Here is a 15,287-nt window from a genome sequence, read left to right as displayed (position 1 = left end):
GTTTACCACTGAAATCATCATTTCGTACAATTCTGTGAAAATATACGATTTCCATGACTCTCTTAACGTCTGCCCCATATCTAAATGAAAAATGCTACACTTCTTGTCAATATTATTTTTACTCTATTTTACCAAAGTCAACTTAAACACACATTGATATTAACTCATCACTGAAGGTCATGATGTACCAATACTATAGGTGCTATACACATCGTATGATTTTCCATGAGGTACAAACCTGCGTGAGGTGACACAAATCAAATTCTTCTGGTCTAATCCATATTTCATTCACACCTTATACCGACACGGAAGCTTTCACATGCTGCCAAATTTTATCTCTTGTCCGAGTAACACCTCCCCACTTGGATAGAGTGACAACCAAAACGTGCCCCAGAGTTATATGATTTAATTTCCGCGTTTAAGTTTGAAACTAAATTATACTGTCACGGTTTATCATACAATATCGCACGAAAATTTCATCCAAAAAGAAGGAATCATAGAGCAAACAATTCAATGGCAACGATTGGTAAACGAGTTAATGAATTGATTAAGGGATATAATGAATGATTGAATGAGTGAGTAAAAAAAAAAGAAGAAAAAACCCGGAGTGTGAATAATAACAAACTAAATGAAGTAATGTGAACATCTGAGACTCAAATTTTTTTCGAAAGCTTCTGAAGGGAATACAACTTTTAAAGTCAAAAGATATGATGCCAGGTTCTACATCGCAGGGGCGAATCAAGGAATTCTGTAAAGGGGGGGGGGGCGTGACTAATATTTCTGGTGCCACTTCCGGGTTTCATTTCATTTTTTTCTTTTTATTTCTTTTGTTTTTAACAAAAAATAAAGGGGGGGGGGGGGGCGTGCGCCGGTTGGGCCCCCTCTGGATCCGCCACTGCATCGTACAGTATGTTTACAAACGGAAGAGTAACATGTAATCACCGAAAATGACTTAAACGATATTTAACACTCTGGTCATACATCTTGAAACATCTGGGAAGATAGACTAGGTAACGGATGCACGCATGAAGTCTGATGTTTTCACGTTCTGGATGTTTACGCAAAATTAATACAAAGTGGTATTAAAGAAAAAAATATCCCGGGGCCAATGTACTTCCTGCTCGGATCTTAAATTAAAATTATGCCGTCTTTTTAGCTTATGACAGTTTTATTTAAAGATTTCTCATTTCCATTAACAAGAGCGAGGCAGCTTTGTGCGACATGGATGCACGTTTTGACTATTTTGAGGAGTGACAGACGCGGCTTTCCTTGACAACATGCCAAGACCGTTCGCACGGACTCCGAGACGCGCACACGCGCACGCGTTTATTGAATTCCCATGATGTGATTGTTCGTGACATCATGTAGCACACGCGACTCTCGTGCGGCCCTGTCGCTCTTGATTTTCATCTGTGGAGAACGTTTTACACTTCTTGATGGGGAGGACTCGCACACGTTTGTAATCGGTCGTGCCATCGGACAGTAGCTGCGGCCTGTGGTATTCCTGTTTCCGCCACTTTTGATTGTGCGCACACTTTTTACGACGATTACGGATATTACAATAATGAGCGATTAAGTGTTTCGCAGTGTGTGAACAGGTAAGTCGATGCAAGGCGCCTCTTTCTATACCTTGATTTGACCCAGGGTGAAAAGTATTCTCGAAAATCAATGTGAGCAGTGTTGGGGGTGCGTGTGGGCGAAGGTGGGTTAAACGTGAAGTCATGTAAGCCCTATAGGCCTACTATACTATTTTAGGACTATAAGGAAGATCATAAACTGTTAAAAACCCGTCTTATTTATTAACATATTATTTGGATTATGATTGTAAACACGCTCAATCGAGACTGATTTCAGTTTGTTCAGACTCACGGTTCCAGTAGTTCAAGGGAAATAACCACCGAAATATCAAAAAGTAGGTATATTGGTCATTATTGAGAAATTTCTGTTTAAGGTATTTGTTCAAAGCTACTTGGAATTGATTAAACCTTAAGTGGTAACATCAAACCCATTGTAGCAAATGTCGTATGGAGTATGAAGCTTGCTATTAAAAGAATAGTATTTGCAGTGGTAACAGTGCACTCTCGTTATAACGAACACGGTTATAACGAAATTCCGGCTACTGCGAAATGAAAATTCAGGCCACTCATTATCTGCTCTACGTTTTTCATTGTCTATTTGTTTGCTTATTACGAACTTTCGATATAACGAAAGGAAACTGCCGGTCCCGAGGACTTCGTTATAATGGGGGTCCACTGCAATGGAAGTATAGTCGTAAAAGTATAATTGTAGGCATAGAAGTGGTGTAAGAGAAGGAGGAGGAGGAGGAGGAGGAGGAGGAGGAGGAGGAGGAGGAGGAGGAGTTTATCTTAAAAGAACAATATGGGGAACAGCAACACGGTTCTTTTCTTTAGACAGGGTTCAAAATTTCTTCACTGTTACTATCATCAGCAAAGCTTTAATCTTTCTCTTGTTTATCATTCTCAAGAGTACAGTACGTAGGCCTGTATGTAAATACGACTCATTATCTCTAACACACACACACACACACACATACTATGTATATATTATATATGTATTATATACGTCTGTGTATATATGTAATATCCTATTAGACTTGTATATGTTTGCTGCATAGTGTAAACCTATAGACTACATTTTTGTATGATTGTTCCTATCTAATCGTTGACGTGTTCTTATCAGGGGCCGCTGAACGGGAGGGGAAAGGCCCATCCCACCCCACCCTCTCTCTCTCTCTCTCTCTCTCTCTCTCTCTCTCACTCTCTCTCTCTCTCTCTTTGTGTGTCTCTTGGTTCTTAAAAATACGGAAAATCGTTAAAAGAAAAATTCGCATCCAGACCAACAACTTCCGAGAGTTCACCCTTTACCTACACAAGAATACTACACTCACCCCCCCCCCCCCATCATTCACCACGGACGAAACACCTTCCGCGGCTCCTGCTTTTCTGTTATAATGTCACTGTTGTTACAAACAAAAGACAGACCAATAAAACATGATAATTTTTTGGCACATCAATGGTACACTTTGTCACTCTGAGTCAGTGTACAACTATGATCACTGAGACATTTCTCGTCTATTGTAAGACAAATATCAGTATAACTTTAGATACGTTAATTTGATTATAATCGATGAAAGTTGGTGCAATAATAACATTGATATCATGCCAGAACTGCCCCCAGGGAAAACGCACACACGCATGCACACTCTAGCTCGCATATGCAAACTATGTAGGTGTGACAAACCATGAAAGTTGGCAAAGCTGATGCTGAGCCAATCCAGCTGCGTCTCTTCATGCTAGTATATATTTTGCTTGATTTTGAGTGTGGTGAAAACTAATAAACGGAAAATACCTCTATCTATTATACAACTCTGTGTTAATACTACTGCTGTATTTCTACTATACTATACAATCATGCACTACTACTACTACTGCAACAACAACTACTACTAAGTGTAGTAGTAGTAGGCCTACTACAACCACACTGTACTACCATATTGCCACTTATGAATTACTACCTTATACTGATGTATGCTACTCCCACTACTACTCCTACTACTAACAACTACTATTACTACACTACTGCTGCTGCTACTACTACTACTACTACTACTACTACTCAACTGCTACCACTACTACTATGCCTATACTTACCACTACTAATACTACTTTTAGTGTAATATACTTCTCTGCTACTACCATTACACTGTACTATTACCACTATTGCCAGCGCTGCAATTAGCTCAAGTTAAAATCACGAGACATGCCATGATAATATACTCTGCATCATGCATGCACAGTCAAGAAAAGGTTTGATGAAAACTACAAGAAGAAAGCATTATAAGAAAGGGCCGGAATACCTGCCATGAGTCAGGGTCTTGAATTATGTGAGCACCTTGAGACCGCTCCTTCCTGAGCCCTTAATACAGGGGTTCGACTTATGCTGCATGACGCCTTCGGATTTCCAGTTCACGGAGAACCGAAGCAACGCAAGATGGATCATATAGAAAATAGTCATAGACACAATGACGAAACGCGGGAAGTTGCCCTATTTCAAACTTCTCCGCTCTCTTAAAGGGAAAAATCCATCTTGATAAATATCATGTTGCTTTGCATGAAAACAGAATATATAATCTTCATCAGAAATAGATGAGTGAAAAATTGGGCAAAATTGGACATTTAAGGTTTTAGAGAGTGAGACAAAATTTGGTAATTCTGTTGTGGTGTAGATGTTGAGCAGCTCTCCCAATCTTTTCACTGATTATTTGTTTTTATTTTAATTTTGTTTTTTTATTTATTATTCTTTTAGTAACTGGGCACAGATAGGAGTTATCCTCTCCATGACGAAGCGGACACACAAAGACGTCCCTATAACTCTCCTTATAGAGCGAGAGCAGGTCTGAAGGAAAATTTTCTTGGGAGAAAAATATTGATAAAGGGAAGATAAACCCCAAGAGCAATGTGGATTGAGTGAAAGCAGCAACATTAGTAGAACACATCAGTGAAAGTTTGAGGAAAATCGGACAATCGATGCAAAAGTTATGAATTTTTAAAGTTTTGGTGTTGGAACCGATGGATGAGGAGACTACTAGAGGATATGACGTATGAGTGGACAACAATACAAAGAAAATATAAAGGAAATTCAACAAAAATTCACTTTTCTAGAATTATGAAAGAGCAATGGACCAACCGCTTTCAGAAAACAGGGGGAATAATTGCTACCCTTAACATATGTCAATATCAAGTTGATGGAATTTGTAATTTTCATGAAAAATTGATTTTTGTAGTATTTTCTTTATATTTTCTTGGTATTGTTGTCCACTCATACGTCATAACCTCGAGTAGTCTCCTCATCCAGCGGTTCCAACACCAAAACTTTAAAAATTCATAACTTTTGCATCGATTGTCCGATTTTCTTCAAACTTTCACTGATGTGTTCTACTAATGTTGCTGCTTTCACTCAATCCACATTGCTCTTGGGGTTTATCTTCCCTTTAAGAGCTTTGCTGGCTTTACAGGTTTCCAGCTTTGCCGAACTTATACATTATGAATTTTCATTAGAATCAGTACGCATACTCAAATTAACTTATACCTAAAAACTTATGAAGTTTTCTTGTGTGCTATTTTCTCTGCGTGAGTATTAAGATCGTCTACTCGACCAAGAAAGAAAAACTTCTAAAATTACATTTAACACTCTCTCCTGAAAAAAAAATAAATAAAAAATAAAAAAGATAAAAGTAAAAAATCAATTCATTTTTCATACAACTTGTAATGAATTTTACCCCCATATGAATTATGCATCCCTTGGAAAGTTCCTTCAGGGTGCCGTTAAAGGGGGATACTTGTCAGACAGATTCTCCGCTAATTTCCGATTAATATCTTTCCCCCCTCACGTGTTAATCCATTCGAGGGTGAGAGACACAGTGATAGACCTTGAGCGAGGGCCGACAATAAAATAAGACAAAGAATAGAAAAGGCTCTGTGATTCATACGTGAACGTAGGCGGCAGTCTCAACACACGGCTCTGCGCCAGGGGGAATTGACAATTCGTCTCGCATGCACGTCAATCTATAAAAGCAAACATCTCATAATATGTAAGAGATGCTAACAGCAAAAATAGAAGTTTCAACTGATGTGATAACAGTAATAACTGTAGCAGGAATTATGATTGTAATCAAGAAAATAATGTATAAGAGAAGCGACAGGGGGCTGGGGAATTAGTCGTTTTTTTTCTTTTAATAAAAAGACCCAAAAATTGTGATTTTAAACTCATTTACAGTGTATATACAAAAATGGTTTATAAGGACGAACTGAATTCTTTTTAATACAAAAGCTCTGTCTCAGAGACAAAGCTCCGACATTCCAATAGAGGTAATTCTTCGCATTGGTCAAGGAAACTTTAATAATTTGGTCTATAGCTCTCTTTTCAGGTGGGCCCCCTATGAAAACCAAGGAATATCTATACATATTTGAGCTCCATTATTAACAGGACATCTTTTTATACTCCTACAAAATTGATGATAGGCCTATCATTGTTAGGTCCTCTGATACAGCTAACTGAAGTTTTGCTGATCTGTTTCTTTTCTTGTTTTTTCTAATTACAGTCAAAAGCATTTCCCTGTTGTTTGAGCTTGATTCCCCCCCCCCCCAAAAAAAAAGGGTTGTCAGTCGCCTTCAGACCCATCCGTCCTTGCAGTGTGGCTTGGGAAAAGACTCGGGGTGCACCATGGGGAATTCGAGTCCGATTGAGGGGGCGTTCCGCGATAGACAGAATAAGATAATACAGCGATGCATGTTCATGGGCCCGGCTTTACCTTGACACGACATACTGTATAGATACACTAATGCAGAGTTTGCTCTTGTCCTGCATAATTATAAGCAAGGTGCAGTCTACACTTGAGAATGTGAGTCATTGCAAGTGACAAAAGAAAACACAACACGCCACGGTTTTCTACACTTTAAGAACTACAACATGAAAGTTAATCTATGATGAATTGATGTATAAAGATTGAGGTGTCAGTCACTCTAGTTTTGTATGGAATGGCTTTTCTTGCAGTTTGACTCTAACTCGTATTTCACATCTGACAAATTAAATTCTCTTTCCTGGTGGTTAACCCTATAAAGCCCAAGGGGGGGGGGGGGGCACATTGTGCCCCCTACCAGATTTTCGTTTGCCACTCCTTTGTCCTGAATCCTATTTCAACCAAATTTGGTAACTTTTCCTAAAATCTTATTGCAAACATTTTGATATATAATCTACCTATATTTGATGTTGCTGGTAACCATAAACTGACAACCATGTCAGTCAGATTTTGCATCTTTTTTCTGTTCCCATGTCATTTAACAGCATTACAGTGTATGAAATGGGTGTTTCTTGGCTGAAATTTGTTGAAGAAGCAAAATTTGAGGTAATTATGGTCCTGGAAAGTTTTTCTTTTTATTTCCTTTGTTTTTATGTGACAAAGGCATAAAACAATAGATATAATAGAGATAATTGAAAACAATAATATTTTCTACAGATTGCCCTTATATTTTGAGTTATTTTGATTCCTTCACCCAAGTTATGCCTTTAATATCATTAGTTTATCATTATTATCAATTTGCAATCTCAAAATTCCACTATTATGCAAATATGAAATGTCATTACTATACATGTACCCATCCCAAACATTTCCTCTCAGGTCTCATAATGTATCACTATGTTGATATGAATAGCGCCCCCATGTAGTGACCTTGAGAAATTTCAAACATAACAAATAATAAAATTCCACTTGTTTATCATTTGTGGCAAATATGAAAATGATTGGTCTATAATAAGACATATATAATGGGGATGAAGAAATTAAACCGAAAAATGATGTTTTTAGCATATTTCCTATGTATTTCTTTATATTTTTGTAAATAGCGCCCTCCATGGGTGACCTTATGAGTGAGTTACTCTACCCACGTGCCAAATATGACGATGATACATCGTATCTAATGTATCTAAATTTCATTTGGAAATGTAATAGTTACATTGTACTTAATTTGTTTATATGAAATTGTCATATTATATGTTTTGGCCGGAAATGAAATAAAAATGAAATGAAATGAAATGAAATAATAAAAAAAGTACTTGGGCTTAATAGGGTTAAAGGGATAGTATAGTATTTGTTGAGGTGAGGATTCAGCTTTCGACTTTCTGAGAGATACTTAGAAACCACTTTATGAAATGTTAAAGAGCATACAATTCTAAGATGAATTCAATGTTAATTTGATGAAAATCAGTTTTAGAATGGCTGAGATATCCAAAAACAAATTAAAATAAAGCCATCCTAAATCATGATCACCTTATTTTGGATATCTTAGCCATTTTAAAACCAATTTTCACCAAATAAACTCTGAATCATCCAAGTGTTAAGGTAACATCATCAATGAAATATAAAGGCGAAATAGGACAAAGTATTTATTACACTACAGGCACGGCAGGTCAATTTAAAAGTGCCATAACGTGCTTTATATATAGCGCCCTATCTTTTAAAATAAAAAAACACACACTCTTTTAGCAGCTTCCCATTCCGTTTTTATCAGTCAAAAAGTCACATTATCACGCTGGTTATTTTGTTGTTTTCTGGCCTTAAATGTAATATTCATGCGACTTTATCTGGCTGTATAGTGCCGACGGATAAAGTTTACCCATAAGATCAAATCGTCTATATGTATTCCATCTCGCTCGGTAGAAGACAGTTACAAAACAGAATTCAAAATTGGATGTTCCTTAAAAAAAAGAAAAGAAAATGTACAGGTTTCGGCGACGCGCATTGCATAAGTTTGCGTGTGATATATCATAGCACCTTCTGTACGGCGAAGAGTGAAAGTAGGGATTATAAGAGGGAGAGGGAGTCACGTAAGGGGTGCGTATAGCGGTATTAGGGGATGAACAGGTGCATTATGGGGAGGGGGAGGGGAGGATGAAGAGTGTGATGTATATAGAGTATAGTCTCATCCTTCACCTGCTTCCTCTTTCCTGATTAGACTCAAGACTAAAGCCCTCCTGGTTCAATTATCTCAAGTAGTCCCGTTCGCCACGAGTTCAGGAGGGGCTTTCCTATGGCGATTACAGCCCTCTTCTAGCAGTTTTAGAGTGCCTTCATAGTGAGGCATAAGCATTCACACTGACTGGCTATGCAGTAAGGGAATAACAGGGTAAATACATGCATGAAAATAGATCCACATTTAGTAACCATTAAATAAAGTAATTAGAATACAGCAAATACAAGAATGAATGAAAATAATTTCAAAAATGCATTTGCCTACTACGCCATTTTGACATAAAAGTTGATTCCCTCCCTTCCATTATTACGAAACGATGAAAAAAAAATATCCTGAAAGGTTTTCTGATATGATATGGGCTGTTTTGAAATCGTACATCTTTTGTTTTTATTCGTTGCAAGGAAAAACAGAACGACGAACAAACAGTGATGATGTAATTCAGTGTATTTGATTTAATATGACTGTCTAATTATCGACGTAATCCATCTGAAATTCTATTTTTGACAAATTCTTTGTGATGCTAAATTTTCACACTGCCATTTGAAGAATTGTGATGATAATGAGAGCGATTATAATACAGATCCATTATTTTACGCAAATTTCTCGTCAGTTGATATCAGTCAGGCATAATATGACTCGATGGCAAAACTAACGCGACGTGGTTAAGGCACTTAAATTTCTATTGCGGTTACAATAATCTTCCAGCGCATATCCTGTATAGTTGCCCACAAACCGCGTATAACCTTTGTCAATAAATTGTTGACAAGCATGATGAACCGGCGGAAACTACAGGCCAGGGGAAGGGGCTATAGAGTATAGCCGCACTAACGACCTAGCATTACGATCATTTCCGATGTCGAATGCTGCTGATTAATATAGTCTTTAGAAGAGTTAATTGCTGCAAGTTGACTAGAAGAATGAGAGGCTAATCTACAGTGATAGATCTCTATCAATTTTTGTTATTTAAACTGATACGATTTCTGCTTTTTTCAGATCTTTGGTGCGTTGCTGCAATGTAAGTGTCATGTCCGGTTACACATTCGCTATAGCTAAGAGAAGGACATTCTCTATAAACGCCAGATTTTTTTTTTCACTCTAAAATGAGTAATGATAACATTTTGATGTTCACAATTTCTAGATTCAATTCGACAGTTCTAATTTTCGAAATTCCATTCGCTCTTCATCTATTGCTTCGGGATTTATTTTCTTAATTGTGCGGAGCTGAGGGGAAAGACATTCATATGAGAATTTGCAATTTTGTGAGAACACAATTCCTTTCTCACCGCCTCTGTCTATTCCGCCCTCCATCCTCCCCCATCCTTTCTGTCATTTATTATACGATATATTAATTTGATAGCATAACAGTGATACCGAAATAAATGATGCAACCTTGTATAATATACATTATAACGTCGAGGAAATTTGCAAATTAAAGTGATATCCGCTTCGTAATTACTGTTTTTTTATGAAGGCGTGACTTGAATTTAACGAGAGGCTGTAAAATATAACTGAGTGTGTCCGTCAAGTAACGACTTCCCACCCAACAACACTCGGGCAATTATGTCGGGACTGATTCATCTCAAGGATTTCAGGTGACAAGATTTGAGAGGAGATGAATTGAAGAGAAGCTGCAGTTGTGACTGCAGTGCAACCAATTCTTGATAGAAGTTATGTTTGTCGTGGGAAAGTGAGCATTATTATAATTGCTCAAGTTATAGGTGCGTTTCAAACATCTTTCCTCGTTTTTATATAGACGGCTTCTTTAACTTCTGCCGTGTAAGATGATGCAGTGTAATTATATCCATATACCATATATTTTATATCATATTTCATGACTTTTTTTTTTCAAATCACTCAACAATATTATAAATTGACAAATGTGTACTTCGTATTGCGTATTACTTTTTGTTTGATGGCATTAAATTGAATTGAATTGAATTGAATTGAATTGAACTTGATGATGACGACGGCGACGACGACGACGATGATGATGATGATGATGAGTGATTAGAAAAGCTTACCAATGCCTCTGGTGTTACCTGGTGTCAGGCATCTTTCAAATCTGACATTCGTCAGCTTCTCCAATGGTGATCATGATGATGATAATGATTCCCTAATGGTTACCTAATTTCCTTTCTGACAATACCCAGTCGCTCCTTCAGAAACCCCTTTTCATTTGCCTTTAGAATATTAGCCGTCCCTGGCAAACGGGGACAGTTTGGCGCGCTCTTGTACTTTCACAGTTGTGCTCACCTCGGGGCTCGTCCTTAATGATCACGAAGAGGAGGTTCGCAGAGGTATCCCGCCAAGGACTTTGTAATATCTGTAACCCTTTTTGTGCCACGGACATTGTACAGTGTGTACATTAATGCTACGGGAATTTCTGTGACAGAGCTCAGAACACACGAGAGCACACGAGAGCCTTCAGTGGGTTAATCCCTCGAACAATATGTCACTTCTCAAAAGTGCCATCGGCAAGTAATGCCGTACACAGTCGTCTACGTTAATGTGAGGGTTAAAGTTTTATTCCACTGCACGTTCAAATTGGCTTGAACAAAATAATGGAGCAAAACAAAGAGATATAGAATTCTCTCACAACCAGAAATTAGGTGGAGCATTCACATGGTTTCTTGCAGAAGTACTATTGGTTGAAAACACGAAATTCGAATTAGATGATTAGTACGAATATGACATCACTATACAGCAACACTCTGCCAAGAGCATCTTAAAAAAAAACAAACATGATTTTGGTCAATTCATTCAGCAGCTGCGACCCCAACCCCTTAGAAGCTAGGTTATTATACATAACCTTGCAATGATTTGATACAAATATCAAAGGATACTTTCGCTGATTTATTTCGACATCAGGAAATTTGATGAGATTGTGTGCAGATCAATGGAAGACATTAGATTATATGGTGATGACATCACCACTTCAAATACTTTACGTTGCTGCTTCCAATATAGTACCAGTAGTATCTGCTCTGTAAAAACAATTATAAACAAAACAAACAAAACAAAAAAATCCAAACTTTTGAACTACAATAACTTTATCATGCATCCATTATTCTTTATTTTGTTTTGTACTTTTGCTCTTGCTTTTCAAGACCACAGAACTTTAACATCTGCGCTAATTACATACTGGGCTCGCTCCGATTTGCTGAAACGTATACTAACACGCTAATAAAAAGGAATTTCTCCCTCAATTTCTCAATTTAGACTCATTTCATTTTGGCACCTGTTCCGGTGTATTTCGCTGTTTCAACATCAAGGCCAAATTTCCAGTTGGTTCACCACTCTTGCTAGTCCTGCCAACGACACGTATAGTGTATTGCGCATTCAGTAAATCCTCAAAGCTGCGTCGCATTATCATCCAAGGTTTCTCCCCAATCTGTACCCCTTTTGAGAAAATCAAGATCGTCAGAGGTGAATGAGAGAGAAAGAAGTTAAAGAGGAACAGGTAAAATGAAAGAGGTACTAGTAGACTACCCGAAAGGGGGATGTAAGCAGGATAATTCAAAGACAATTGGTCGGCAAGCAGATCATCAGTATGGCTCTGGATAGTTCTAAGAAAATAATAGTGTTTGATATAATATAGACACTCATTGGATCTGAGCATGCGCTATAGGTTTAAAGACTCTCCCGGTTGCGTTTTTTTTTTTAAGACGGCATAGATTGGGGCATGGCGCGTGTTTGACCTCGGTTTGTTCCCCTTTACGGAAGTTGTCCCAACACCTTCCCAGCATGCAACAGTGTGCTATACTATACAATATTATAACGTTTTGGCATAATTACACTGTGAGATTGTTCCTGTCTGTGAGAATCCGAGCATGCGTCCGCCCCTGGGACGGAGTGACTTCATGCGATGTCTGTTTCAGCAGTGCCTTATGCATTAGATCACTGTACACAGGGAGGTGAGCTCATTCACCTCCCTGCTATACACAACCGATACGCTTGTAAACGAACTGACTGTGTCTGGCTGCCCCCGATTACTTGATTGAAGTTATACTGAGGCCACATATTGCAGTACCGTGTACCCAGACACTGGATATCTATGTATATTGTTTCCCTTCTTTTCTTCACAGGTGATTAATTGAAATGATGGCTCTACGGTCCTTTCGGAAGACTTCGAAGTTCAGCCGGAAATAGCTCGTAAATCATACGAGGAGTTCAAGTCAGCCGACGGGAACGCCACTCTCTCAATCTCCACAACTGTATGGTGCGTGTGACGCTTCGCTTGATCATGGCGCCAACGGCTGTCCCTGCCCTGTAATCCCAGTCGCCATCGACTTCTTACCTTGCACCGACGTCGTTTCCATCGCCATCAAAGATGATCCTCACAAAAACTCCATGGATTTGGTTCATCCCCGTTTTCGTTTTCCTTGTGCTCATCCTGACCGTTGTGGCGATATGTATTTGTAAATGGCCGAGGCGTAAGGTGCCGAAGCACGTGGACCCTCGCATCATCCTGAAGGACGTGCAGAGAGTCGAGGTCATCTCCAATCCAGCCGCCCCGGAGTCGCCGACCATGCCGCGTTTCATGCCGGCGGGCGACGGGCTGAGCGTGCGCAAGATCGACCTTACGATCCCGTCGTCGAACCCGACATCGGATGCCAGTGTCAACGGCTCGCACTTTGCCCCTTCGCCACCGTTGCGACCGCCGTCGATGCACAAGCCGTCCTCGAGGCTGAAGAAGAGCAAGAAGAACAAGCTCCGTCTGGTCGAGGACGGCGACGAAGTCGAGTGCCAGAATTTCAGTACGACGATACCCGACATCACAATGATCGACGTCGATCTAAGTAATCACAAGCAATTCGCCTTTAATCTGGACCCGACAGAGTGCGATCGGGATAAGCTCATTTTAGAGTGAGGTTCCCTGAACAAAGGAAGGGACGAAGGCTGAGAAAACATTGTGCCTTGTGTGACCGAAGTTGTGTTGATTGTTCTCCAGTTGAGTGACAAAGAATGTTCATCACTAATTGTTGAGGCAGTCTCGTGGACTTTTGTCCCCTTTTTGTCTTTTTTAAAGTTTATCAATGCAATCCGAGCAATGTTTTGAGTCTACTTTTGTGTGAAGACGGGAAGGCAAGTGATCCCAAAGGATGACGAATTAAGTTCTGAGGGAGACAGGGGCAATGTCTTCCCCTGAAAACGACGGTTTTTAAACAATTAGAAACTGGAATAGCTAATGTGAAATTGGAATGACGCCCATTACGTATGTAGGCCTTGTTTACAGGAATGATTATAATTAATTTTGATTATGTCAACGATAATCTGTAGATGCAAGATCAAGTCAAAGAATGAAGATGGAAACATAATTAAAATCATCGCAACTGTTGATCTAGCTGATGTCTTAACAATAATCCAATAATGACGTTCAGACTGACTGGGTTACGTTGATTTTAAATCATTTTCCTTCCTTTCTGTCAAGACCGTGATTGATCTCGAAATCACACTGTTGTTAATAATCCAATAATGATAATTGATAAGTTTAATGATAATTGATAAGTTTCATTAGTGGAAGTGTGGGTGACATTCGGCATTCTCGTGCATTCGTGTATTTTGCTAAGGTTAAGTGTGTGATCCATTTTCTTCCAATGGAAGAAATGTGCCTAATGATTGTACTTATATGCATTTATGCAATTTGAGAGAGAGAAAAAAACATGCAATACGCATTAAAACAAAAGGAAGGGAAAGACAAACATACAGTGATGCTCAGCCAATAAAAATCGCCTCTCTAACTATGCTACCCATGCTAACAGGGGTAGACATTTCAAGGAGAGGCAAAACAGCACAGAGCATGTTGGAACAGCAAGCTTTCCGCAGACTGCAAGTTTGGCTGCGTCTGTTTGTCGTTGTTGATATTGTTTGTGTCTTGCTTGCTATTTTCCGTGGGCCCCTGGATATTACGTGTTTTTTAATCTGCCTTCCGAAACAGAACGAGTGACAGCATTCAAGGGGAGAACATGCATGCAGTCGTGAGGAGAGGCGTTTGCGCTTAATAATGCGGGCTTTCAAGAAGTGAATCACATTGATATAGTATAGTCAGCGAAGATTTAAGGTTCCTCGATGACAGAAGCGCCTGATCCAGCGTTGATGAATGAATTAAACCGTGCAATATTCAGAGACAATATGACTAAGATTCTGCCAGCTGCGCCATATCTGTCAGCCTGTATCTCTGCATTTTGTCGATGCTGTGTGTTGCTCATGTACATTTCTCTCTTTCTCTCTTTTCATTTGCCAATGTCTGCTTGGAACTTCGTCGCAGCAGTCTGCGTGGAGGATAAACGAAAATCGTAACCGGAAAAAAGAAATCGGCAGAAGGGGGAGGGGGCGGGGGGAGATGGGTCGGCGGAGGCGGGGAATCCGAAAAGTTGAAGTGGCATCATTCGTCACTTTTTGCGTTCATTTTGATAGAAATTGTGTAAGTGTTATGCTCTGAATTTGGGACCACTACAGTCTTGCCTAACAGGTTTGGTTTTTTTTTCAGTTCGATTGATTCAGTTCTGACACACAGTCTAACAAAAAATGTGAGAGAGAAATCGAGAGATATATAATATCAAGTATGTGAGATAGTGTGATAGTGTGTGTGTGTGTGTGTGTGTGTGTGTGTGTGTGTGTGCGTGTGTGTGTGTGTGTGTGTGTATGCGTGCGCGTAAGTACGTATGTGTGTAAGAGAGACAGAAGAGACATTTTACTGGTAAGCTGCCATTTTTCTTAAAACTTGTCGAGTTGCGT

The 15,287-nt window shown here is 39.1% G+C and overlaps 1 protein-coding gene across 1 annotated transcript; it reads left to right on the top strand.

Moving 5' to 3' along the window:
* Nucleotides 1-12,638: 12,638 nt before the first annotated feature.
* LOC139722213 (uncharacterized) lies at nucleotides 12,639-14,198 on the top strand. Its single transcript, XM_071633524.1, has one exon. It carries the CDS (start codon nucleotides 12,880-12,882, stop codon nucleotides 13,417-13,419), a length of 540 nt encoding a protein of 179 aa, XP_071489625.1. The 5' UTR covers nucleotides 12,639-12,879; the 3' UTR covers nucleotides 13,420-14,198.
* The last annotated feature ends 1,089 nt before the right edge of the window (nucleotides 14,199-15,287 follow it).

The sequence above is a fragment of the Diadema antillarum genome, unplaced genomic scaffold, assembly GCF_040938485.1.
Source record: "Diadema antillarum isolate AM-2024a unplaced genomic scaffold, OU_Dant_1.0 scf00000161, whole genome shotgun sequence".
In the NCBI taxonomy this organism is placed as follows: domain Eukaryota; kingdom Metazoa; phylum Echinodermata; class Echinoidea; order Diadematoida; family Diadematidae; genus Diadema; species Diadema antillarum.
The sequence above is the reverse complement of the archived record's forward strand: the minus strand, read 5'-3'. Positions and strand labels throughout refer to the sequence as shown.

Bases quoted from the DNA above. Each gene is read 5' to 3' on its own strand.
- LOC139722213 (XM_071633524.1), top strand. From the start codon at position 12,880: ATGATCCTCACAAAAACTCCATGGATTTGGTTCATCCCCGTTTTCGTT.